The 27,875-nt window shown below is 40.6% G+C and overlaps 2 protein-coding genes across 2 annotated transcripts in view; one reads left to right on the forward strand and one right to left on the reverse strand.

The window, feature by feature from the left end:
- The window catches only part of gsg1l2b (gsg1-like 2b), a 29,172-nt gene extending 19,949 nt beyond the window's left edge, over positions 1 to 9,223 (forward strand). The window contains exons 4-5 of the mRNA XM_085283709.1: positions 1,745 to 1,856; positions 6,408 to 9,223. Coding sequence (XP_085139835.1) covers positions 1,745 to 1,856; positions 6,408 to 6,708 — 413 coding nt within the window. The 3' untranslated portion in view covers positions 6,709 to 9,223. The remainder of the gene's footprint in view (positions 1 to 1,744; positions 1,857 to 6,407) is intronic.
- A 381-nt stretch (positions 9,224 to 9,604) lies between these two features.
- hs3st3l (heparan sulfate (glucosamine) 3-O-sulfotransferase 3-like) lies at positions 9,605 to 26,376 on the reverse strand. Its single transcript, XM_085283708.1, has 3 exons — positions 25,560 to 26,376; positions 11,454 to 11,683; positions 9,605 to 10,972 (listed from the first exon to the last, which is right to left on the reverse strand). The coding sequence occupies exons 1-3, from the start codon at positions 26,057 to 26,059 to the stop codon at positions 10,584 to 10,586; spliced, it is 1,119 nt and encodes a 372-aa protein (XP_085139834.1). The 5' UTR covers positions 26,060 to 26,376; the 3' UTR covers positions 9,605 to 10,583.
- Between the last annotated feature and the right edge of the window lie 1,499 nt (positions 26,377 to 27,875).

A 27,875-nucleotide genomic window follows, 5' to 3' on the forward strand; every position in this document is an offset into this window, starting at 1 on the left:
TGTTTTCACCTCGTGAGTCAGCTTGTCATCATGGGAAATTGTGGGCCTGGATATACCTACTTTAGCAGGAGCTGCTCAAAGAGGCTGTTTTGGGAGCAGTAGCTGTGCCATGTTTTCAAATAAAACGGTAAAATACACCCAGTTTATAATTAACTAATAGTTAATGAAAAATAGTACATTAATTACTCACTAACATAACAAAAAGCTCTCTTCAATGAATGGTTTAAAACACCGACAAAGTGCAGACACAAGGATGGCAAAAGTGAAAGGCAAAGTTACTAGATACTAGTTAGGTCTGCTATAATATATGGTTGGAGATGGTGGCACTAACAAAAAGACAAAAGTGGGAGCTGGTGGCGGAGTTGAAGATGTTAAATTTTTAATTGGAAATGATGGACAAGATTAGAAATGAGTACATCAGACAGACAGTTTGGGATTCATGGATGTAGAGAAGGAGGATATGATGTGTTTGGTGTGACAGAGCGAATCTTATGAGCTTAAGAGATGCACTCAGTGGCCACTTTGTTAAGGTAAAAATACTAATCCATCACTGTAACAGGGACCCAGTGGTTTCAGGTAAGTAGGCATGGTGAAGATGTCCTGCTGATATTCAAACCGAGCATCAGAATGGAGAAGAACGTTGACTTAAGTGGCTTTGACGGTGGGAGGGTTGTTGTTGCCAGGCAAGCTGGTCTGCCTGGCAACAACCTGGTCCTTTCAGAAACTTATGATCTACTGGGTGCTTCCCACATAATCACCTCCAGGGTGTACAGAGAATTGTCAGAAACTGGGAGAAAATGTGTTGTTGATGTCAGAGGTCAGAAGAGAATGCCAGAATACTTTGAGCTGATAAGAAAGCAACAAAGCTCCCTTGGTTACATCTGCAGTACGCAGAAGTGCATCTCTGAATGAACCAGGTGAAGCAGATGGGTGCAGCAGCAGAAGACCACGCGATGTACCAGCTAAGAACAAGAAACAGTGGCACCTGCTGGGTCATAGGCTAGCCAAGATTGAACAACCGCGTGTGATTTAAATGCCGCAGCTTATGTAATATTTTTTAAAAACTTTTTTATCAGAGTTCTCCGTGTTGTTCCCAGTTCCTTGGTGCGCTGCTACTTCTTCTGGTTATTAAGGAATAAATGAGAAAATAATAATGCAGTAGACAAAGAAAAGTTGGTACACCTGAAAGTTGCATTTCACTGTTTATTTCTCACAGTTTTAGTTTTATTTTGTGCTCCACTTGGACTTTTCTGATTGATTTTTCAGCTGTTAGTGAAGTCTTGTCTATTTTTCTTTATGTATTTATTTCGTTTTAAGAATGTGTGAAATAAGTAAAGAAACAGAGAATCAGTGCCTAGTCTGGCCACATGCCAGACTAGGCACATGTGACAGTGTTATTGAATTATTAGACCATTAATACTCATTTTTAATAATATTTTAGTTAGTTCTGTGGTTTCATATCCTGGGATTGGTCAAAGGATATGTTAAATAGCTGAGAGGTAGTTAGAGAAAATTCTTCTGCTCTATTTTATTGCGTTCTTAGAGGTTTAAACTTTGTGTAATAGCAGTGTTTGACATGTATATGGTTGCAAACAGCTGCTCGTGTATGCGTCGTCATGTGTTACATTGTGTAATACTGCCATCAAGTGGTGGCTATCAAGAAATACACTTAGCAGGTTCTTTGGCTGCCAGTGTGGGTAAATCTTATTGATTTATCAGTGTTTGTGTACGTGTGTGTGTCCAGGTCTGTTGGGGATGGTAGCCCACATGATGTTCACCACAGCCTTCCAGCTGACAGTCAGTCTGGGCCCAGAGGACTGGAAACCTCAGACGTGGGACTACAGCTGGTCATACATGTGAGTGATGTTGGTTCTTTTTATTTTGCTCCCAAGCAGCCAGACATTCGTGTCATTTTTAAAGTGCTCTTGAACAATAATTCTCCAGGCTTTCTGGAAGTCTTTCAAAGTTTTTGTTCGGACATATAATCTAAAAATCAACAAGGTTTGTGAGTCACTCCAAGCCGAGTTTGGAGAATTTTTCTGAGCATTAAATTCTGACGTCTTTTTTAAATTTATTTGTAGCAAAATCGGTGAACTGACTGTAACTCAACAATGATTCCTTCTAATCATAGTTTTGTACAGATAGCACATCTATAAATTACACATTGTCATGCAGCCATGTGCAACACCATGTGTAAGGACATAACTGCAAGATGTTTTTTGCATGAAACTCCTTTTCTGTCCCATTTAGGATTTGAACATTTATGTTCTGCTCACTGCCAAATACGTGAGCTTGTTAAACTTCAAACATGAGCTTTTACAGGGGCGTTTTTTTGTGTTCCTGTGCCTCCTGGTACAGTAAATTGTCCACAAATTATGCCTTGCTTCAATGCAATTTTAACAGTTTGCAAAGCCATCTGTGGGCCAGACTGAACCTTTCAGCACCTCAGTTGTAGCCTACTTTTCAGTCTTTTCATCTGCTGCAATCACAGGTCCAAAAACTGAGCTTGTTACAGTTTTTTCTGATTGCTTAAGCACATTTTTTGTAACTATTGGCTAATTTTGCAAAACTCTTCACACAAATAAGGAAACCTGTCACCCGATCATCAAAACATTGTAGTTCTCTTGCAAAAGCAAACACAGCTAGATTAACTCTTCACACCTTCGTAAAAATGGTGTTTCCGTATCAAACAGTACACACAAGCCATCATCTACTAAGCACACAATGCGCCAACTGCACACTGATGGTATGAATACAAAACACATCTGGCTTTTGCTTCCTCTGTGCACAAGGTAGGCTATGTCAGTTTGAGCTACTTCTGTCATAGATCCATAAGCATAGAGGAATCCAAACTTCAAGTACTGGTGTTTATTCAAACACATCAAAACAAACACAAGTGTTTATTTCCAAGTATAGGATTATTTGCAATCGCCATAATGACTATATGGGTTACTTGGTCTGCAGTGAACATGCTTCCTCTGCCCCCAGCATCTGGTCATCTAGCAATTCTGTAAAGTAACAATTTCCGTATTTTTACATCAATGGTATTGGTGTGTTTCTCATTGGCATATGCCAGTGCTACAAATCTTTGTGCGAAGTGACTGTACTAACCGATTCTCATTTCAAGATGTCCTTATGGTACTTGCTACAGTGTAGCGGCTCGAGTTAGGCTGGACCCGTTGGCCAGCTACCCTCAGGGTCATTCCACGGTTGATTACATGGTCCACTATTGTAGCTCTGATGTCATCAGCAATTCTATTTCTTACTCTTCCTACCCTTCCTCTCCCCCTCCTCATCTTCCTCTCCCCCCTCCTCGTCTTCCTCTTGCTCCTCCTTGTCCTTGTCGTCCTCTTCATCCTACTTCTTCACCTCCACGTCCTCTTCCTCGGCCTTCTCACTCTTTCTGCTCCCTCCATTGTACTCCGCACACACAGCTTACCTGTATTATAGTGCTTAGGCTGATTGCAAAGTGAACTAATTATCTAAGAAAGTTTTCACATGTGAAAGTGTGCCAGACAGTTGGCAGATTAGTGTTAATGATAGCCATACATGTGTATACTTTTGCTAGGAGTGTGTTGGAAATTTGGTAATTGAGTGTTGTGCAGTGAATTGTGCCTACAGTTTTGCATAGTGTGTGTTACAAAATTGCAAACTGAGTGCAAAGCAGTTTTTGTGCTTTTAGTTTTGCAAACTCAGTGAGTGGTTTTGCTATAAGTCTGAATAGTTTTAGAAATTGTGCTACAGGATTCACAGTTAGTGTTTAGGCATTCGGTAAAAACTGTAAGTGGATAAAGGAAAAAGCCCACTCTACAAGATAGCTTAGTCTTTTCTCTTTGTGTCTCCTGTGCTGTTGCTCTCAGCCTACTTTTCTGTATTTCTCCTTACCCCGCTCCCTCCCATTACAGTCTTTGTAGTAATTTCTTTCTTATCCCACTGTTTCACCACTTGGCCCTTTGAGTCCTCACTTGTTTGTTCTCCCAAAGCATTGAAATGATTTGGTAAAATGTTCTATACATTGGTTATTTCATTTTTGATCAATTTAAATTGCACAAGAACAGCAGAAATATGTAATACTTAGTTTAACCATGCATTGCAGTTCTTTTCTCAACTTTTGTTTGCTTTGTGCTAAACTTGGAGCCCAGCTGATATTGAATTTTAAATCACTGAGTACTGGTATCAGTATTCAGTGATTTGAAAGGCAAACATTTCAACAGATTAGCCAATATCTTTTTCTTTTTCTGTGTTGCTAGTGGGAAAGCTTGTATTTATCAATCACTATAAATACTAATGTTGATAAATCAGCACACAGGTAATACTGGCCAGTAACATCAGCCTGACAACAAATGGGTTTGGCTCTAGTTAAACCTCATCAGTTCGATCTTTATTCCTTGTTAAACTAACAATTATGCCTGAATAAAGCAGACAGGTTTGCAGGGCTTTTGTGATGAATCAGCGCCACCCGGAGGACAATTCCTCCTTCACATTGGCTGGACTTTTATTCTGCAAAAACACGATGAAAGCACATAGACAGTTTTTTATCAGCATAGTACATCATTTCTGGTGGTTATTTAATATAGAAAAAAAGAATCTTTTACTCATAAATATCATAATTTATGCATTCTTGTAAATTTAGGATCAAATCACTAAATTACAAAGAAAAGAGAGCCAGTTTTTGGAAGCCACCATCTTGCACCGCTGTCTTGAATACAGCAGACACAGTAGCATAATAGTGTTTTATGTTCATGGCTTGAGATATACGTTGCATGCCTCATTAGAAGATCACAAACAGCTCTTTCAAGCTCCAGCTATTTAGCATTAGTACATGTATATTCTTATCATTTCCTTCTCATTATGCCTCTGTCCTCCTCCTCTGCTTTTGTCTCTTCCTCATTTTCACCTCGTCCTCTTCCTCTTTACCTCAAGCTTCATCTCCTCAACTGAAGTCGGGGCTCTAACACAAGAAAAGGTTCATAAATATGCTTATTTAGTCTCAATATTGTCGCAATTACTTACTCACCGTCTCTGGACAATGAGCTGAACAAAAACAGCAGCTGGTTTTAAGCTAATATTGTGCCAGCTAGTGTGCCAGACAGCTGAGCTAAACAGTAGAATGACACCCTACACTTACTGCAGATGACCAGCAGTCCTACAGAGTTTTTTGTCCTACAGTGGCCAGTGTAGCTGAGATTTATGAACAAGATTCAGTCGACTGCAGTCTGCAGTCTTTTGACATGTATTGGGGTGGCTGTAGCTAAGGCAGTAGCGTAGCACACCTACTAATTAGAAGGTTGTTGGTTTGATCCCTGTCTGTTCCAGCGCTAAAAATGCTAACCTGAAGTTGCTCTCTGATGCATCCATTCAGACTGTGAATGTTTGATAAAAAGGCACCTGCATAGGAAAAACATAGAAAAGTGTTCGTGTGACTGGGTGTGACGGGGTGTGACGGGGTGAATGAGGCAAGTTGTGTGAAGCGCTTAAAGTAGAAAAGTGCGATATAAGCACCAGTCCGTCTACTGGTGAGATTGTACATACTGCACCTTTAAAGTCACCTGTTCCTGATTGCCCTTCCCTCCTTGTATTTAGTCCGTATCTATAAACATGGTTTTTGTGAGGTAGCCATTGTTGTATATGCAATGTTTTCTCTTACTGACTCACCTCTCTGTACCAGAAAACCCATTCGTTATGCTAAAAAGTTCACAGTGTGCTGTCATTAAAACAGATTTAGATTGTCTTAGTCTATAAATGTGTGAATAGCAATTTTTAAACAATGGTGCACACGTGTAATATGCTGCTGTAAAATTGATAACTTATCTAAACAGGCATGTATATTTTTTTTAGCTATTGTTTGTCTTCTGATCCCTAATCAAAGCAACCCCTTTGTTTACTTGTCAAATAATTATTATTACTTGATCGTGACAAAAAAAATTACCTTGACAGTATTTTATGTTGTCACAAAGTAACTGTTTTCCCAAGATATCAAAATAATATGACAACCTGTTTTCAGTAGTCTGAATTTTGGAGGAAAGAGGCTTTTTGTGTTTTGATCATTAAATAAAAGAGACTTTCTATCAAGATAAAGTTTTCAAAATCATATTTTCATGTTTCTATGAATGCTTTCACTTGAGGATGCATTTGTCATACCTAGTCTGCTATCAGTATTTAACCTCTTAAGCCCCAACGCCCCCTGATACGGGGGCAAAAGGTAGGCTTGGGGCTTAAGAGGTTAAAGTAAGGAGGTGGAGGTGCCAGAGTTGAAGAATGTGACATTTTTATTGGGAGTGGCCACGATTTAAATGTTAGTATATCAAAGGATTAGCTCAGGTTCTGTAAAGGATAGAAAACTGAACAAAGGGTGTTGAATATGGAGCAAATGAAGGAGTTCATGGTGTTTTCGTTTCTTTCCTTAGTTTGGCATGGAGCTCCTTCACGGCCTGCATGGCATCCTCAGTCACCACCATCAACCGCTACACCAAAACCATCCTGGAGTTCAAGCACAAGCGCAGGAACATTGAGAAGAACCTGAAGATCAAGCAGAAGCTGTTGGAGCTGGACTCTCCGGAGCAGGTGTGGGACATGTACATCAGCTCTGTGCCGAGCACTGCCGAGGAACTGCTCGACCTGTCGTCAGATGGACGCAAGCTGTCCAACACCTCCATCTTCTTAGACCTCAATGACCTGCCAGATCCACAGGGAGAGGAATACTGCTAGACAAGCAGCGTGTAGCATTTTGAAACATGATTCTGTCACTGTCATGTCCAGTGTCTTACAAGGATGTAAATACTTTAAGGATAATGAGATCATGATTGAGACCTCTGGGGATTTTAAGTGATTAGCCAAAATGTTCAACATTTAGCATCGTAAATCACAGCACTAATTTGGAAGCATATTTCTGGTCACCTGATAAACATAACTCTTGTTTGGTCTTCACCATTCCTGAGAACTACAACAGGATGTTTAATTTCAGGTTTTTCACTGTGTTCAACAGATACTTGCTGACGGGTGATGACAGCCATGAACCCAAAACCATAAAAGCACAGCAGGATATTACATATTTTCAGCATAATAACTTCATATTTAAGGCAGAAGATTTAAAGGTTTGGGGGTTTTTTACACATCCTTAAAAAAATCCAGTTTTAGTTTTATATTCATGCGTCATTAGCAAGGTTACAACAATTATTGTTATTAGCAGGAAGACTATTTACCTTACTTTGAATAAAAAGTCAATTAAAAAAAACTAACTTGCATTTTCAGATCATCATATCATCTTTTGTTAGAAAATAATTTAGCCCTTCACAAAAAGCAGGGAAGGTATTTACTCGGAACTTATTCTGTATATTTGTGTAGTGACAAAACAACAAAAAGATCTGAAAAATAAGCTTTTCACCATTTAAATGATGGTCAAACCTGATCTGCTGTGGCACAGCATATCAACAAATATACTGTCAATATACAGTAAATGTACCATTGAAGCTAATTACACTACTGTAAAATTCAAAATGAAGGTTTGCCGTCTCCTCAGCAATGATCTCAGTGATTACAGTGATTGTTTATTACCTCAGAACTCATCAAATGTACATGGAAATTTGATTTGGAAACTTATCCTGATTCTGATAAAAGTCAGAACATGATATATCAAAGACTCTACAGGGACCCAGTTGGTTCAGGCCAACTGTTTAAAGCTAATCAAGCCTCCTATAACCTACATAGCTGTCCCGTTAAAACTGGGTTATAGCCTTATCCAGATTTCTGAAACCAAAACATATACAAAACATAACTGGGATACTTCTGCATACACCGATGCTCAAATGGTACATGTAGCTTCTTCCATGTCTAGTACTTCTAGTCGCTGAGCCCACCACAGTGGTTCTTCCCCGTTCATAAAAGATAGACATACCCATCATAATGTTTTGAAATCCTAAGTGTTCCGGCCGTCTCCATCAGGGGGCGTAACAAGCATGGTTCAGATCTGATGAGAACCTGAAGACACTGGATGAAGGTTAGCTGTGCACCAAAGCATATAAATATCATCATCTATTGAAACTAGCAACATTACAGAAATGTTTGCTCTAGTTGTAAATCATCTGAGAAATAGGATACATTTTTCTCATTGGCTGTACAGAGGCCACTCTTCAGTCGTTCTTATTTTCCATGTAGGAGTCACCCCATGGTGGCCGTTAGCATAAATGAGAATAGGTGAAGCTGAGGAACCTAACAAAAGCCAAGAGAAAAGCTCCATAGAAAGGACAGTGATCTGATCGCTTCTTCAACATCTCCAATTAGTTCAGTGAGGCGTAAAGAGTCTTGGGTTGCTGAATTTTAAAGTTTAACTATTGATGAAGGTGTACAAAGTTGCTAAAGCTGCGTGTGTCCATGACTCACTCAGCTGTAAATAGACATTGCTGGACCGACAGTATCCATATATTGATACACTGCCTCACACCTAACCAATCATGTAAACCAAATGGGATTTAGTGGCATCAAACACACTGCATTAGGTCTTTAGAACCGAGAAGTACGACCACGATCGAGGAACTGTAGCAGCATTGCTCTGTCTAACACATGGAAACAAAAGATGATTTTAAGGTGTATAGCAAGAAGGTTCTGGGGGTGGATGCCTGCAGGCCACGCTGAGTGCCTTTACTTCCAGTAGCATGCCTCCACTCACGCAGCATGCTCTGTGCTCACAACATATGAATAAGGGCAGTGGTGTTTCTCTGAAAAAGTGACTGCTTTAGAGGAAACATGTATCTGTCTGTGCAAACTGCCAAAACCCATCAGCGAGAGAACCGCGCGTCTTTTGAAGCTCTCTGTGTTAATATTTACTTGATGATGGGGGTGTTTTTCTTGTATTGACACACTGGGATTGTTGCTACTTACTGTCATTTAAGTGCATTTCAAAGTATATCTTTGCGTACCTTATTTATTTGTTCAGTTTAAAGTGAAATGTAAACGTAGATGACTTGACAGCTTATTCTTCTTGAGTTTAAATTATCTTTGACTCTCCTGGGTTGCAGTATATGCTGAAGCATGGATTGTTGTGTTTTTACGAGTATGTCATGACTTATTTACAGTGGCATTTTTTGTGCAGTGTTCATTAGTTGCTTTTTTGTGGATAATTGTTTTAAGCTTAATATGTTAATATGAATAATACGTTTTTATGAAAAGATTTAATTTGAGGCAATCAAGGAGCATATGTGATAATAAAGAAGTTGTTTTTATCATAGTTTCTGCTGGGCTTCAACCCCACAGTTCCTTGCTTTCACCACAAGATGGCGGTGTTGCCTAACTTTGAAATTAGCAGAAATTGGTGAGCCAACGCACCCCCATACACACGCATACATAAATATGTTTTTTAATCAAAAGATTGAACTCAGTCACCCTTGTAGTCCATCTCAGTAACCACACTCGTGAGTGTTCAGACATTAAAGTATTGTTTCACTTTATTACAGATACCACCAGACTTTTTGAATCTTACCACCGAGGCAATCTGCAGCCTTTACATTTGCAAAGCAATTGCACTAATGCCATTCAATAGAAATTCAATCATTTGTCATCCGAGCTCAGTAAGAGCTTATAGCAACAGAAAACAATGAGCAAGAAGAGCTGTGGGAAAGAAATCTTTGCTGAAAAATAGGTGTCTTTTTTATGCTTTCATACAAGTGCAAATACATGCAAACTGAAAACTGACAACCCTGTAAGCAGAAGCGGAAAAGCTTCGTACATCAAAGTCCACTGAAATGGCTCATCGGCGGGTTGAACCTCTGCATTCATTTAACTTCTTGTTTCTGTTGTCCTCCAGTGGTTCCCTTTACCTTGTTCAAGGTGCAGCACAGGATGCTGGTTTTGCAGCGGGATACCAACTTAAATCCTTCACATAAATGTGCCAAGCGGCAAGTGATCCACACCGCTTCCCCTACATCCATTTATCCGCATTCATTATTCAAGAATACAAAACCACTCAGTCAAATCTGAGCTCATACAAAGATTCTCTTGCTCACCCTTCTGCTGCTCGCCGCATGAAAGATTCATCCCACTTTATTTCAGAAACAATGCTTGGAGGATGGTGCTCAACATGTAGGCACTGATTGCTCTTAAATTCTTAACCAGCAAGATTAGAAAACAAACAGGTCGAAAGAGAAAGTTATGGAAATTGAGGAGGGTGAAAATGCATCAGATCTTGAGTTCCTTGTACAGTCTACTGAGCACCGGGATTAAACTGCAGAGACACTAAAAGCTACGGTGTTTTCACTGTTCTACAATTATACAGCCACAACTTACAGCAACCACATTCTCATGACCACCTTTACATATAAATGTTAACCACTTTGAGCAATCTGTCGTATAGAAAAAGACACGGCTGTCTTTCAAACATAAGGTGATTGATTGGTAGAGTTGAATGGATTGACACAGGGTTTTTATTAACAAAGTCTCTGCAATGCTGCTTGGCTGGTCATAAGCAGATAACTGGCTCTCTCTTCTGCACTCTGAGTCGCTGCATTTGTCTCAATCAGATGGCATGTTAACACAGGCGTCTATTCAAAACAGTGCCAACAAAAAGCCCCAAATTCCACCCCGTCAAAGGGTCACTGCCATCCAAAATCCTGTCCTGCCATCTGATAGAAGCGCTGGTTGTGAGGCTTGTAGAAATCCCTCAGTCTCTGAATCGCCTCTGGGTTGATGGAGGCGTGCGTCCTCCCTTTTGTCTTGCCCAGGCAGTGCGGTTTACTACTTCCCTCCGGCTTCTTGAGGCACGGGAAGCCTTTAGTTTTGTTGAAGTAGAAGTGCTTGTCTGTGACAATCCTCTGGAGGCCCAGAAATTCCTGGACTTTGCCCAGTTCCCCGGCTGGGTCTGAGATGAGCCTTTCCCCGCTGACCAGATGGATCTGATTTCTGGGGAACCAGGCCAGCCAACGCTCCATGTGTTGGGCATACAGACCGATCCACAGCGGGCTCCACAGAGAGTCGATCTGACCTAGAGACAAAGGCACGGGAGGCAGAGAGAGCAATGCATGTGATTTATGTCATCTTTACTCCTAGATAAGGATGGTCAGATGATGAGGATTTCGCCCCCTGTGTTCACTTTTTGACCCCACACCAATCATCTATATCACTAGAACCAAGATGAATGCTGATATCTTGTAAACACCAAGCATCCCAAGCTCCTAGTAAGGAAACAGGAAACTTCTCATTGTCAAAATGTTGGATGTAAAACACTTTGGCAGGTGTAAATAAATGCTAATTGATACAACTATTAAATGCAGCTTGTGGCAGCATTTGCAAATGCCTACAGATAGTGGAGCTGTCTGGAAATTAAACTAATCTCTGACTCATAAAGTTAGAGATGCTATGCATAGCTGACTGGGCAAACTGAAAAAAAAAACCCATAATAGAAAAAAATGAAAACATCTTCATGAGAAGTACAATCAAATCCTCGCATTTAGTTGTATCTGTACCTGTGGTTTGGTTCTTGAAGGCTAGACTCTCAAAGGCGGGGATGTTTGGGGTCTTGGAGATGATCTGTGTGTAGTCAGATATGGCTCGGGTCACAGGGTCACGGACGACTACGATCAGCTTCACATCTTTAGACATGGCATGGACTCGCGCTGGTGTTTCCACGGTAACAAAGTAACGAGGCGTCTTCTCCATAACAATCTGGCCATCCAGGGCTTTGGGCATTATACTTCTGCACATGAAAGTAAGCAGATGAATTTACACAAGTCAGAAACATAAATCCTTGCAAAAGATTGAGGCTGGTATGAAATGCGTGTATATGGAGGAACTACTCCACTGGAAAAATAATGGATCTATGTTTTTAATGTTAGTACATTTTCTTCATTATCCACCATGTGAGATTTTGTCTAACATGTGACTATTTAAAGAGTAAAAATAAAGGTTTTAAATGACTAGTTCAGCATTTGAAATTATATCCTGAAAACATGTATCTGCACATATGGGTACATATAGGTATTTTCTTGAAAATCAGTACAGTAATCACAAAGGTCTCTACACATTCCCTCATATGACCCTATTAATCATTTTGACACACATCGCATCAGAGTGTCCGAGCAAGATTTCTTCTGTGAACCAGACAAAGAGGCAGGTACGTAAAACAGATTTCCTTGAATGCACCTCACTCTGTTCACCTCCACCTCCGCAGCAGAAGCCCAGCAGATGGGACTCATTTAGAGATAAAAGACTCCAGAGGCCCCAAAGGACTGTCTGGGGATTCAGGGACATCTGCTAACACACCTGCCACACACCTGACTGGCTGACCAAACACAAGCAGCCACAGTGGAACGATCATAAGCAGCTCTGAATCAGCATTTCAGCTGGTGTTACGTTGTAAGCTAAAGAGCTGATTCTAAATAGGTAGTTAAGGCAAACACAGGGTTTCAGCGTATTTAGGAAAACCTCATTTGTTTCCAAAAAGACCCCAATGGACAAGGTGTCCTGTTATAATTTAATCTTCGCATGAAATGTAAAGACAGCCTCTCTATATTTGATGATACTGAATATTAGTAGACCTTAAATGGTCTCATTTAGCAGTAAGATGACTGACAGCCAGTTTCCATGATAAAAACATCACAACAAATTTGGCAAAGATAAAAATGATTTAACCTTTTTATGTGTTTTTATTTCCATTATCAATTATTCAGTTAGTTATTTTGGGCACCTTTGAGAAATAGAACAGCCAATCAGACAAAAGCTGTTTTAAAGCTAAAAAGGCTTGTTTCAGATAAGGGATGAACTAAGAGACTGCACAAAGGGCCAGTATTCAGTAAATTAGGATTATTTTGAAATGATGATGCAAAGCTACTCAAGAAGAATCCGAGAATAAAAATGTAAACAATAGAAACAGATTTATTAGAAGTAATAATTAAAAAAAATAGATAAATAATAATAAATAAATCAATAGAAATAAATAATAAATAAAGATGGGAAGTTGTTATGGCTAATCCTGTATATCACCTTAAATTAGGATTCTGTATTCTCTTAACAAAACTTTTCTTGTAGCTTTAGTTGAGATTCAGAATGAGGAATTATGTTCATAATTTGACTGCTACTAATATCCACAATGCTATTATGTGCTATATAATTTAGGCATATAGGATCACTGGCTGCTTTTAAATGCTTTGCTACATACACCAGATTCATGTCATGTCATAAATGTCACTAACACTATAAACCTGTTTAGTGATGGTATTCAGAAAAACTAAAATGCTCCACAGAACTTTTGGAAACTGGTCGTAATTTTCTGCTTCTGACGTTTGTACAGGGTGATCCGAAGGGCCAGCTCTGTTCTAGGATGCCCTCTGGACCCAGTGGAGGTGGTGAGTGACAGGAGAACGGCGGCTAAGCTGTCATCCCTGATGGACAACATCTCCCACCCCATGCAGCAGACTGTGACAGCACTGAGCAGCTCCTTCAGTGGGAGACTGCGGCACCCACGGTGTGGGACGGAGAGATTTCGCAGGTCTTTCCTCCCCACTGCTGTCAGACTCCATAATAAAGACTTTAACTGATCAAGCACACACATCCATACATATGCAATAATACTAAGTGCAATAATCCTTTCTGTCATCGTTGTATTTTTACTCAGTTGTATATAGTATTTGTATTTGTATTCTATTTTTATCTTATTGTATATTTATTTTATTTTATTCTACTGTATATAGTATTTTATTTTATTCTATTCTGTACAGTTGTGTACTGTATTTATTCTTATTGTATTCTAATTTTTGCCTCATAACTTTTGCACTGTCCACTCCTGCTGTGACAAAACAAATTTCCCACGTGTGGGACTAATAAAGGTTATCTTATCTTATCTTATCTTATTACAGTTTTTTCTGATTGCTTAAGCACATTTTTTGTAACTATTGGCTAATTTTGCAAAACTCTTCACACAAATAAGAAAACCTGTCACCCAATAATCAAAACATTGTAGTTCTCTTGCAAAAGCAAACACAGCTAGATTAACTCCTCACACCTTCGTAAAAATGGTGTTTCCGTATCAAACAGTACACACAAGCCATCATCTACTAAGCACACAATGCGCCAACTGCACACTGATGGTATGAATACAAAACACATCTGGCTTTTGCTTTCTCTGTGCACAAGGTAGGCTATGTCAGTTTGAGCTCATACTTCTGTCATAGATCCATAAGCATAGAGGGATCCAAACTTCAAGTACTGGTGTTTATTCACACACATCAAAACAAACACAAGTGTTTATTTCCAAGTATAGGATTATTTGCAATCTCCATAATGACTATATGGGTTACTTGGTCTGCAGTGAACATGCTTCCTCTGCCCCAGCATCTGGTCATCTAGCAATTCTGTAAAGTAACAATTTCAGTATTTTTACATCACTGGTATTGGTGTGTTTCTCATTGGCATATGGCAGTGCTACAAATCTTTGTGCGAAGTGACTGTACTCACCGATTCTCATTTCAAGATGTCCTTATGGTACTTGCTACAGTGTAGCGGCTCGAGTTAGGCTGGACCCGTTGGCCAGCTACCCTCAGGGTCATTCCACGGTTGATTACATGGTCCACTATTGTAGCTCTGATGTCATCAGCAATTCTATTTCTTACTCTTCCTACCCTTCCTCTCCCCCCTCCTCATCTTCCTCTGCCCCCTCCTCGTCAACCTCTTGCTCCTCCTTGTCCTTGTCGTCCTCTTCATCCTACTTCTTCACCTCCACGTCCTCTTCCTCGGCCTCCTCTACTTCTCACTCTTCCTGCTCCCTCCATTGTACTCCGCACACACAGCTTACCTGTATTATAGTGCTTAGGCTGATTGCAAAGTGAACTAATTATCTAAGAAAGTTTTCACATGTGAAAGTGTGCCAGACAGTTGGCAAATTAGTGTTGATAGCCATACATGTGTATACTTTTGCTAGGAGTGTGTTGGAAATTTGGTAATTGAGTGTTGTGCAGTGAATTGTGCCTACAGTTTTGCAAAGTGTGTGTTACAAAATTGCAAACTGAGTGCAAAGCAGTTTTTGTGCTTTTAGTTTTGCAAACTCAGTGAGTGGTTTTGCTATAAGTCTGAATAGTTTTAGAGATTGTGCTACAGGAATCACAGTTAGGGTTTAAGCATTCAGAAAAAACTGTAAAAAGGAGTTCTTTGTTCCCACTGTTGCCAAATCCTTAAGTAATATTCTAATTCATGTGTTTCTGTCTAAGGAAACAAATCATAAGTAATAAGGTATCTTCACTGTGTGTGTGTGTGTGTGTGTGTGTGTGTGTGTGTGTGCGTGTGTGTGTGTGTGTGTGTGTGTGTGTGTGTGTGTGTGTGAGTGAGATGCAGCCTCCTATTTAAAGGCTGTATCAGAAAACAGAATCAATAAAAATGTTCTCATAAATGACACCTTGATAATAAGAGGAAGATACTTTTTTTTACAAAAAGAGGAGAAAGAGAAAGAGAAACACTGCTGATCAATTGATGTTCTACCTGTCAGCTCAGTCAGGCTTCGGTCGCACCTGCAACCTGTCAATACATCCACCTACTACCCACCACACGGCCCTACTTCTAGGAGTTTCACAAACACACTCAGAGCGATTTCATTTGATCTGATCAGTGTGAGGCAGTGCTCACCACCACTTAGCCTGAAGACTTCCCTTTTAACTCCAATACCCTAGACAGGAGGAGCCGTACAGTCTGTTACATGGCCCCATAAACACACACACACACACACACATTCTGCAAAACACAAACATACACTCATTATTCACTCATTAGTCAAGCATTTGCTGTCATGCTTCTGGTCTCCCTGTGGACCAATTTCTCACAGTCTAACACACACAGAAAAAGACACATTTAAAAAAGAAACATCCTACACACACACACACACACACACACACACACACACACACACACACAAATGCTCTGAAGACATAAATGGTGGGTGTAGTGGATTTTTACCAGACCCTTTAAAAGATCGTGTGTGTGTGTGTGTGTGTGTGTGTGTGTGTGTGTGTGTGTGTGTGTGTGTGTGTGTGTGTGTGTGAGCCAGAGCATTTGCTAGAGTGTTTTAAATGAAAGGGGTGGGTGACTGATGAAGGAATGATGGGAGTGGATACAAACGCACCTCCATTAGCAATCTGTCTGTGAATAGCCTGAGAGCCAAGAGCCCCATACCATTACCTAAGCACAAAGAGCTAATTACTGCTCCTAAGAGCACCATCAAAAGATAAGATGTATTCCAAATATGCTTCTGCTATGAGGTTAGCAAAGACACACTAATTGATTGACAAAATAGCCATTAGTTTTTTCTGATAACTAAATATGGCTTCATCGTACTTTTGGCATAGGGAACTTTGTGCTCTTGGAGGTATAAGAATAAAGGTATGCAACATTTCGTCCAGATCAGAAACAATGTCACTGGTTGAAGTGGTGCTGACGGGGCAGGATCAAAAAAGAGTAATTTTGCTAGGAAAAAATAGTGTGTGGTGTTTTATATTTACTTGTTATTGGTATGAAAAATAAATGAGTAATCAGAAGGAAATGATGTGGTCACAGTTCCTCCAAGACAGTAACAACAGTAACAAACTAAATTAAATATTACAAGTGTATTTTTAAAAAGTCCGCTTTTTACATGTAGTTCTGCATGACTATTCGTGAAGAACATTATGTGAAGAAATATTATTCCCAATTAAGTATAACTTAAGAAACCTGAACTTCACTAAAGTGCGTGACCAAAACCCAAAGTAGACCAAATAAACAGCCTCGGAGGGTCACCAACTGGTGAATAAATAGGAATACTGCATCACAAACGTTCCCAGAGTAATGCCAACATTAACATGTTATGATGGCATTACTTTTGTACAGTGACACAAAGTGGTATCTTTTTATGGTCTGTCCCCACATTAGTAGTATTAACCTCTTGTGTTCACTGGCAGGCGAATAGAAGTGCCTGGAGACACCATGTGTTACAGAGAAAATGCCCCCCACCCCCCAACAAAGCTTAATAAATTAGCAGTTTTGAAGCTCCTGTTTTAGCTGCATCCTTTTACCGCTCATTGCTCATTTTCTCCTGAGCGCGAGATCAAACATCCAGGAAGATGAACACGTGGATTATCCAGCCCCTTACAATGAGCCCCTTTTCCTTTGAGGAATCCCTCTTTTGTCTCCTGATTTCCAATATTTCTGCACACCTCCCTGGTGAATTACTTCAGGCCAGCCAAGGCCAATGGCTGCTGATCCTGTAGGGGCTTAGGGGTTACCACGTATAGGTGGGTGCGAATGGTGCTTAGCCAGTGACAGTAGGGATGACATGACCTGGGGTGAATGTTATGATGGGGTGGGAAGTGAGGGGGTGCTGGTGTGAATGTAAAGGGATGGAGTACAACTGGTAATGCAGCGTTGAGCCTCAGCTGGGACCAAGAGAAGCAGGTGGAGACTAAAGGAGCCAGGACCCTCTAGAGGCTCATCAGTAGCATACTGTTTCATGTGATGTGTGTGTGTTAATAAATGTGAAGCAATTGCATTCTTCATCATGTATAGCAGGAAATATGCAGCAAAGAATCTGAGGATTTGAGGGTGTGCTGGATCAAAGAATGAAAAAGTGGTCTGTTAATCTTTGATGTTTGATCCAAGGAGGAAACAATAGCCATTTAAAGAGCAGCAACATATTGGCGGAATTCATTATACACACCTGGCTGCCTGCTTATGAGTCAAATATGAGATTTGGGTGTGTATTTTTGTGTTTGTACATATGCATGACTGTGTTTTTGAGGGACCATTCATCCATTTCCTCTGTATGGGGGACCATTAAGTGGTCGGTCTATTGTGGATGTGCCCTGTCCACTTCCAGGAGACATCCATCATAGAGGGGCCCCAGACCACCCCCAGCCTTTGCTTTCCAAACCCCGGGGGAGTGCCCTAATGAGAGCCAGATCGCCCCACCCGTCTAGGCCTTATGGTGATTACCTCCTGTACAGTACGAGGAACAGAGAGATCACACCTGAACCCCAGTTACACAAAGCCACCAAAATCAAGTATAGCTTTAATTACTTCATACTTTAGTGTGTTGTTTCATAACAACTTATCAAAATTATACACACACATGTGCGCACAAATGTGTGTGTGTGTGTGTGTGTGTGTGTGTGTGTGTGTGTGTGTGTGTGTGTGTGTGTGTGTGTGTGTGTGTGTGTGTGGAATATCACCAAAGAATATCAATAAATCAGATCAGATTCATCTAAAAATTTCGGTTTCATGTTTCTCTCTAACTCCTGCTGGACATCAAATGTTTAGGCAACTGTTCTTGTGTTATTTACATGATAATTATTTTCTATTACACATACACAAAAAACAAAAGTAACACCATGTGTTGTGTCATTGCAAGAAAAACTCAGCAGTGTATTGGTATGAATTTAAAAGCATCCCTTAACGAGTTCAGGATTAATTGCAAATGCACCGGTGCCATCAGAGCAGCTGATCCTGGATTGCAATTAAAAGTCCCAGTAGGTCTCCCACAGCATTAGAAAACCTCTCAGTCAGTGTAGTTTTAACAGCTTACTATGAAATCAAACCCCTGATATCAGTGCTGGTGAAAAAAAATACCAATTTGGGGGGGAAAGTAAAATAATGGAGCATTAAAACATTATTTTTTATTTATTTATTTATGGAATAAATTTCAACAAATAGTTTTATGTTTTAAAAAGGTTTCAGTGAAATTGGTCTTATTTAAATACAAAAAAATACATAAAGATTTATGCCTTTAAATATCTTAAAATGTTATTGGCTTATTTGATCCTAAGCATAAATTTCAAGTCGAGGTAGTGAAAAATAAATTATCTGTGAGGCTCAGGAAGAATCTAACATTCACCGCTGAAGACTAAACTTAAAGTAACTACAAATAAAGCAGAACTTTAGGATTTCACACTGCTCCAAGAACTTAATAAAAGTTTTTTGGGTGTTTTTTTAATCAATTTTCAGGAACTTGTAGATTTATGCCAAGGTAAGTTGGTGTGTCCGGAACAAAGAGGCTGCCTCCACATCTGAAAAAAGATGCTAACACTGACGTGCCAGAATCTGCAGCTCCTCTAGTGGTCACATGAGGCTGTCTCAGATAGCAGTTAGATAAACCCCTCCCATGAAATCACATGTTAAAATGCCCAACTTTACAGTATTAAAAACTTTTTTCAACCATGGTACCAATAAATAAATAAATAATTAAACAGCTCTCCACGTTATAATAGCTGTAGTCTGGGTGATCTCTCCTTTACACTTTTAAACTGCAGCTGTCTGCCTCAGCTCTGCTAATTTGAATTATTGACTTTGACCTTCGTGTCTATTTGCACTGCACCTGACTGCTTGTGAATGCTTAACAGATAACACTTTCTCAGCCAAATACAGCCAGTTTTACTCCAGAAATCGACCATTTCTGCAATCAAAACACTAATGATCTATCTTTTATATACAGTTAGCTGGCTAGCTAGTAGGCTAGCTAGCTAGACAGGTAGTAGCCTCCATGACACCTGCCACTGGTTGTTGTAAAGCCCTGAGCTGCACGCTTCTCACCATCGTAGTGTTGTGAAACTGGATATGCTCAGAAATGTGTTTACTAAGCTCACAGAGCAGATATCTGAGGACCATTTTACAACAGACTGTTGCAGCAAAACTGGAGTTTTTTTAGCAATCAAAAAGTGTCACAGGTGCAGTTTTTTCACGCATATATGTTGGCTTTACTTTACAAATATGGAAGCTACATTCATCGTCTATACTATCTATGGCTATCCATGGGCTTCCAACCACAAAGCATAAAGCTGCTTTTTATTAAAAGAGTCACATTTTTTACTGCCAGTAAATTAGAATCAATAATATATTGATAAATCTCACTGTACCTCAGGAACGAAATACAACCAGCTCAGCTGTCTGGAGGACAGAATGTCTATAGCCAAACCCAAAGATACACACACACACACAAACACGCAGACACACACGAGCCCAGCTCTGATAACAGTCCCTTGGGTTGAAGCAAAGGTCAGCAGAGATGTGTGAGGCTGCGGTAACACTGGCTTCACCCTTTAACCTCCAGCTCACCCAAGCCTTATCTCTTCCTCATCCACTTTACCCCTCACCCCCTCCTTTTTTTGCTCTCCATCCGCCAGTCATGCCATCTTTCAATAAGAAAGCATCATGAGGGAGAATGTGAATTGCTAGCTGAGCAATTTTAATGGATTCATCCGGAGTTGCTTGGAGAGAAAAAAGCTGTGAGTAACATGACCCCTGTGTGCCTATGCGAGAAAGGGAGGGAGGGGGGTGGTTATGCCAATGTAGGAGAAAGCTTCCTGCTAATTGTAACAGAAGCCGAGCTGACCAAAGCTAACTGCTCTAACGCTGGAGTCAACCCAAGGTCAGAGCGAGGAGATAGCGCTATCGATCCCAGGCAGCACAGTAAGGAGGAAACTTCCAGTCCATCTCAGGGCCCATCGCAGCGCTCTTCCAGATCCAATCTCTGCTTCAACGCCATTAGTGGATCTTTGTCAAGGACTCTGATCTCAATAGTCCTGGGGAAGCTAAATGTTATTTTACTCCCAAATGGAAGAGGGGGTGATTCTAAAGAAGATACACTATATCTCATCCTCTTTAATTTAAACTGAAAAAAAAACAAAACAAAAGTATCTACACAAAAATGTCATGTTGACAAAGTATGCACTGAAGCTGACCCTCCATTAACCATCTGTTAGAAAAAGTGCATTTTTGCCTTATGCCTCATTCTCATTTATTACAACATGAGTCTTATTTCCAAAAGTTGATGCTGAGTCTTATTTGTATTCTCTAAGCTATAGTTCATTTGCAAAACATTGTAAAGCTATAATTATTGATATTTTGGAACATGGCACAGAATATGAGCAGCCTGACAAACCTACAGGTTAGCTCCCAAAAGGCTGATTCTGTTCGTCTGCACGTGGCGTTTTCAGTGGGAGAAATGTTTGTCATCATCCAGGTGACTTCTTCAGTCTCAGCTGACTGCAGGTTTCTCCAACATTATAAACAGCATATTTGCTTAATGACTGAAGCTGGTACAACTGAGGGAACAATGGGCTGTGAGGTCAGTTTCTTGATCTTTACTATGATCATTGATCAACAACTACTGATCAAAGACCATTGATCAATGGCCATGAATACCATTCACAGAGAGCTGTGTCTAGCTACAGGTTAGCCAGACTTTTTTAAAGGGAAAGTAAACAGTAAAATTATTATCCAGCCTTAATGTTATCACAACTAAGCTTTGTCTTGAAAATCTGCATTTTTGAGTAGGCTATTTATGTTTATACATGTTGCTAGCTTGTATGTTTGCATTATACAGGGAGTGCAGAATTATTAGGCAAATGAGTATTTTGTCCACATCATCCTCTTCATGCATGTTGTCTTACTCCAAGCTGTATAGGCTCGAAAGCCTACTACCAATTAAGCATATTAGGTGATGTGCATCTCTGTAATGAGAAGGGGTGTGGTCTAATGACATCAACACCCTATATCAGGTGTGCATAATTATTAGGCAACGGCCTTTCCTTTGGCAAAATGGGTCAAAAGAAGGACTTGACGGGCTCAGAAAAGTCAAAAATAGTGAGATATCTTGCAGAGGGATGCAGCAGTCTCAAAATTGCAAAGCTTCTGAAGCGTGATCATCGAACAATCAAACGTTTCATTCAAAATAGTCAACAGGGAGCGTGTGGAAAAACCAAGGCGCCAAATAACTGCCCATGAACTGAGAAAAGTCAAGCGTGCAGCTGCCAAGATGCCACTTGCCACCAGTTTGGCCATATTTCAGAGCTGCAAGATCACTGGAGTGCCCAAAAGCACAAGGTGTGCAATACTCAGAGACATGGCCAAGGTAAGAAAGGCTGAAAGACGACCACCACTGAACAAGACACACGAGCTGAAACGTCAAGACTGGGCCAAGAAATATCTCAAGACTGGTTTTTCTAAGGTTTTATGGACTGATGAAATGAGAGTGAGTCTTGATGGGCCAGATGGATGGGCCCGTGGCTGGATTGGTAAAGGGCAGAGAGCTCCAGTCCGACTCAGACGCCAGCAAGGTGGAGGTGGAGTACTGGTTTGGGCTGGTATCATCAAAGATGAGCTTGTGGGGCCTTTTCGGGTTGAGGATGGAGTCAAGCTCAACTCCCAGTCCTACTGCCAGTTTCTGGAAGACACCTTCTTCAAGCAGTGGTACAGGAAGAAGTCTGCATCCTTCAAGAAAAACATGATTTTCATGCAGGACAATGCTCCATCACACGCGTCCAAGTACTCCACAGCGTGGCTGGCAAGAAAGGGTATAAAAGAAGAAAAACTAATGACATGGCCTCCTTGTTCACCTGATCTGAACCCCATTGAGAACCTGTGGTCCATCATCAAATGTGAGATTTACAAGGAGGGAAAACAGTACACCTCTCTGAACAGTGTCTGGGAGGCTGTGGTTGCTGCTGCACACAATGTTGATGGTGAACAGATCAAAACACTGACAGAATCCATGGATGGCAGGCTTTTGAGTGTCCTTGCAAAGAAAGGTGGCTATATTGGTCACTGATTTGTTTTTGTTTTGTTTTTGAATGTCAGAAATGTATATTTGTGAATGTGGAGATGTTATATTGGTTTCACTGGTAAAAATAAATCATTGAAATGGGTATATATTTGTTTTTTGTTAAGTTGCCTAATAATTATGCACAGTAATAGTCACCTGCACACACAGATATCCCCCTAAAATAGCTAAAACTAAAAACAAACTAAAAACTACTTCCAAAAACATTCAGCTTTGATATTAATGAGTTTTTTGGGTTCATTGAGAACATGGTTGTTGTTCAATAATAAAATTATTCCTCAAAAATACAACTTGCCTAATAATTCTGCACTCCCTGTACAAACTCCATCTTTGGTTCAAGTATTTAATCGGGAAAAAAAATAACAATAATAAGACTACTTGTAAGCTAACCCCCCTCAAAAATATGCTAATTCGTTTTTGCATGTCATGTTCTGGCATTTACATCTCACACATAAATTATAGAAGAGAAGCAAAACGAAATCAACTACATTTTGTTTTAAAAAAAAAAAATAGGATGCCTTTTTAAAGATATTTTGTAATTTATGTATTAAGTTCCTTCAAACTTGCACAGAAACAAGAATAACTTTACTTTCAATTGTCAAGAAATACATAATAATAATAACGATTGCGTGACCAGTAGCTAAGCAAGCAATTTGTGGTCACTCCAGAAGTAAGTCTCATAACTTGGCAGCCATCTTTAATACTTCTATGCACCCATTTACTCAGTTTGTTTTTGAGCATTGTCTATAATAGCTTTAACTTCACTGACACATAAAAAAATGTATGAAAGACCAGTCAAATCTGAAAAAAAAACTTTGGTCACTTTGCCCCAAAATAAAGTTTTTAAAGCTTTTGGCAATATTTACTTCTTTGTTAGAATTCATCTATCCATCCTTGTGGTTGTGGGGGGCTGGAGCCTATCCCAGCTACCATAGGGCAAGAAGTAGGGTACACTCTATGTGTTAGGCTCCCAGCCAGGGCTAACACATTGAGACAGACAACCATTTGCTTATGGGCCATTTAGAATGACCAGTTAACCTAACCCGACTAATTGCATGTCTTTGTACCGTGGGAGGAAGCTGGAATACTTGGAGAGAACACACATAAAACACAGAGAACATGCAAACTCCACACAGAACAGTGGAGTCAAACTCAGGACCTTCTTGCTGTGAGGCAACAGGGCTAACTTCCACACTACCATGCTGCCCGGTGTTACAGCAGATATCAAATAAATGTAATGTTTTTGAGCGCTGTGTTTCTCTTATGATGCCGAAAAGTTTCCTCTACAGCTCAGCTTTGACCTTCATGATAGATTGGCTTTCGTTTTGTGAGAAATAGCTCAGCAGTGTGATTAAACTGTCCTCTTTGCAGTGATAGGACTAATAGGAGGTCCCAGACTCTGACTAGAAAGGCTTTTGTTCACATGATTATACATATATATAAAGCTGGTACAACTGAGGAATATATATATATATATATATATAGTATAACTTCTTGAACTGCAGTCTTTTTTAAATCAACATTAGAAAATACAAATAAAAACAATAGTAATTTAAGAATTTTTTCAATAACCACAAACAAAGGGGTCCATGTCCTTTGTCCTTTGTGAACTGCTTGTTATGAAGTGGTGTGAACACATCATTAACTCTCAGCGTAAAGTGACCTAGAGTCAGAGGTCAATTGACAGAGCTGACAGTGATGTCAAGTGGCCCAACATGCAGCGAGGCCCATCTGGTCTGAGGGTAAGATGTGACAATCTGGTGTCACATACACATAATCTTGTGGCACACACAGACACATACACACTCTCACACAGAGCAGACATGTAGGCAGACAGATGAGGCCTCTGTGGCTTTCTCAGTACTTCCAGATTTGTGGAATTTTCTCATTATGTTTACATCCCACAGTTTTTGACATGATGGTGGCTGTGGTGTGTTTTCCTGTCTTTGCATGTGATCACATCAATGTAAAAACACTCCCCAGGAAGCAGATATTACTTCTCTCACTTTATCTCTCTGAGTCATAGGTTAAATTGCTGCTGACGTATCAAACAGGCTCCCAGATCCAGGCCAATGAGAGCCATTATTGAGCCCCTGTAATATACTGTAAGCTGGTTAACAGCATGCAACACTGTATCCAGATTTGGATACAGTTTTAATCTGTCATATTTGGAGCAGTTTGCGGGTCTGTGGGTGCACAGGCTTACAGTAGGCACAGTTCGAAAAGCAGAATGAAAATCAAAAATGTGTAATCCAGCATCTGTTGGGAACTTTTTTTCCCTCAAAGTCCCCTCTACCAGGTCTAAGTAACTTGAATTGGACCTAGAAGAGAGAGAGAGAGAGAGAGAGAGAGAGAGAGAGAGAGAGAGAGAGAGAGAGAGAGAGAGAGAGAGAGAGTGTGTGTGTGTGTGTGTGTGTGTGTGTGTGTGTGTGTGTGTGTGTGTGTGTGTGTGTTTCCGAGTTGTCATGAAACAGCCCAAGAACTGAGCCACATGACAACAGTAACATCTGGCTCTGGCTCCAGAGATGATTACTTTGCTGCTCTGTGAGAAGTCAGTCTGGGAGGCCTCTGCTCTCTTTCTCTGCAGCCCTACAAACAAACAGGCACGTATGCACGCACACAGCAAGTATGGCAAGTACACACGTGTACGCATGCACAGATTGGTATAGCCAGATGGCAAATTCTCTTTGACTGTCACCTAAACCTCTTCGGAATAGCAGTAGATGTGTTTGGGTACACAAGATGAAGCTGGCGGTTACTAATTGGCTCTCGAATGTAATACAGAAACCTAATACTGGAATCATTTGTGTCATTTAAATGACAAGAATTATTAGGGCACTGTAGCATTTTGGTTTTCTCTTTTAAAAAATACAGATATCTGTAAGACACATCTTCTTAGGATAAACTTTGTAAAGGAAAAATAAAACAAAGAGCAACTCGTGCAAAAACTAAAGTACTTTCAGCACTTCTGGTGAGCTGGATTCTGTGCGTAAAGTGCGCGTACCTGTACCAGTCCAATCCCCGTGCGTAATGCCGGTCGAAGAAGTGCGGCTCAGACCCCAGGGCGCGGATGTCTGGATGGAGCCGCAGAAACTCCAGCAGTGCTCGGGTGCCTCCTTTTTTAACCCCTATAATCAGCGCCTGGGGTAACCTCCGAGTGGCTGTCCACTCTTTCCCGGAGCTGTTCGCCTCCAGCTCGGGATGCTCGCTGCCGAATGCGCCTTCTCCAGCTGCGGTGACACTCTCTTTGGCAAAACTGGTTCCGTTTCTCTCGTACGGCCATCCTGACCCCGACACGAGGAATTCGCTCGTGGGCGACTTTATTTCAGAGTTTTCTGTCAGTTCCGACTCGCAGCATCCAGTGAGAAAGTAGACCAACGCAAAGCAGAGGATGCTCAGCGAGGACGCGATGGTGAGCCGGTGGAAAAGCCGCCGCAGGTCCGTGTTCGGAGGGTGGTGGTGATGATGGTGGTTGTAGTGGTGGTGGTGGTAAAAAGTTGCCATTCCTCACAGGCCCATGTGTGATAATGGGCCATTCTACCACAAGTTCAGCTCACATCCTAACGCCATGAACATCCCGTGAACTCTTGGAGAGTCTCTGTCAGTCCGCTCCGCTGCTCTCCTGCTCGTTCACGTCGCGTGTTTGGAGCATATTGAGAACTCTTCGAACCATAAAGCCGCTCAAACTCAGTAAATCACTGGAACTAGTGTTTACGTGACATCCAGGATATGCGCCCACTTACTCACCCACCCTGGCAACCTAGGGGAACTAATAACGCTCTGATGTCAGAGCCTCGCTGCAGCGGGTCTCTCTCTCTCTCTCTCTCGCTCTCTCTCTCTCTCCCCACTTCACTGGATTACTCTGCGTCTCTCTACCACGGCTTATCCTAAGGGGATTCACGTCCACAGTTTTCTCTCTCTCTCTCTTTTCCCTCAGATATCTTTGATTGCGGGGTTATGGCTTGGGGCTCTTTTAATTACAGTATTATTTATTTGGTGAAGACTTATAGAAGTTATTAAAGAAAAAGATCACCTCACATGTTCAGTAATCATTATTATCAAAAGAAATGATTAATTTCTGGGACTTTATGCTACAAATCAGCGCATCAAGCATTATCATCTCTCTCCATTGCATATTTGTATAGATGGAAAACTCTTCTGATGGATCCCCAAAGAAGTATTGGTGTCATTTGGATCTGGATTTATCGTACTTAGAGCTGAAACTCTGCTCTGTAAAACCTATGGCATAATTGGCTTAAGGGTCAGACAGTTTTAGATGTAGTACAGCCGCCAATAGTTAGCTGACTGACCTCAAATGACAGACTGTTAGCCCACAGTGAATCATTCAGAAATGCCTTGAAACCTTGTTTTCTGTGTAGGATGCAGTGATTCTGTTCTGATCCCTTACATGATAAACTCCCAAACTATTGACAAATGGTATTGATACATGAATCGAAAAGCGTACTTATTTTTGATCCAGGAAAAAGGTTTGCATGTCAAAAGTGAACGCTTTATCACTGGCATCAGGAGTGTGTTGAGTTGCAGTCTCCTGTTAGGGAGCTCTGCAATGTTGGCTTTTATTATTGCAGAGTGCGGAGCTAAGGTAGGGGTAATAGCTCATAGGAGACTCATTATTCCCCCTCCCAACCACACTTGCACAGCGCGTGTGCACACATGCACACACACACATACACGCACACGTTCACTTACCCACACAAATAAGCACATACTTCATGTTCCATTTGGCTTACCCCTGTCATTATCCCATAGCAGATGTGACCCATGCCATAAAACCACTGCATTGTCCTGCATAGATTAATAAAAGCCACCATCTATTTACAGCAAGATAAACTTTGTTATTTAGCCATAATCATACTTCTATTTATTATAGTGATACATTTATTCATAAGAAAGTATTGTGAAAAGCTGAAGTGCCGTGAAAAAGTATTGCCCCATTCGTGATTTTTTAGGATTTTTTTGTGGTTTTTGCATATTTGCCTCATTTAAATGTATCAGATCATAAAACAAATTTTAATATTAGACAAAGATAACCCAAGCAAATATAAAATGTTGGGGGTTTTTTTAAGTGATCATTTCATTTATTTAGGGGAAAAAATGTCCAAACCCACCTGGCCCTATGTGAGAAAGTAAATGCCAACCTAACTGGCTGTGCTACGAAAAACAATGAAGTATTTGCAGTGACTGGCAGTGAGTGTCTGACATCACTGGGGAGGAATCTTTGGTCCATGCTTTTGTTGAATTGTTTTAATTTACCCACACTGGAGGGTTTTAAAAGCACGAATGACCAGTTTAAGGTCAA

The sequence above is a fragment of the Mchenga conophoros genome, linkage group LG8 (genome assembly GCF_057382185.1).
Source record: "Mchenga conophoros isolate Kocher_MC1m ecotype Shallow Benthic linkage group LG8, M_conophoros_male_GT1.1, whole genome shotgun sequence".
NCBI lineage: Eukaryota > Metazoa > Chordata > Actinopteri > Cichliformes > Cichlidae > Mchenga > Mchenga conophoros.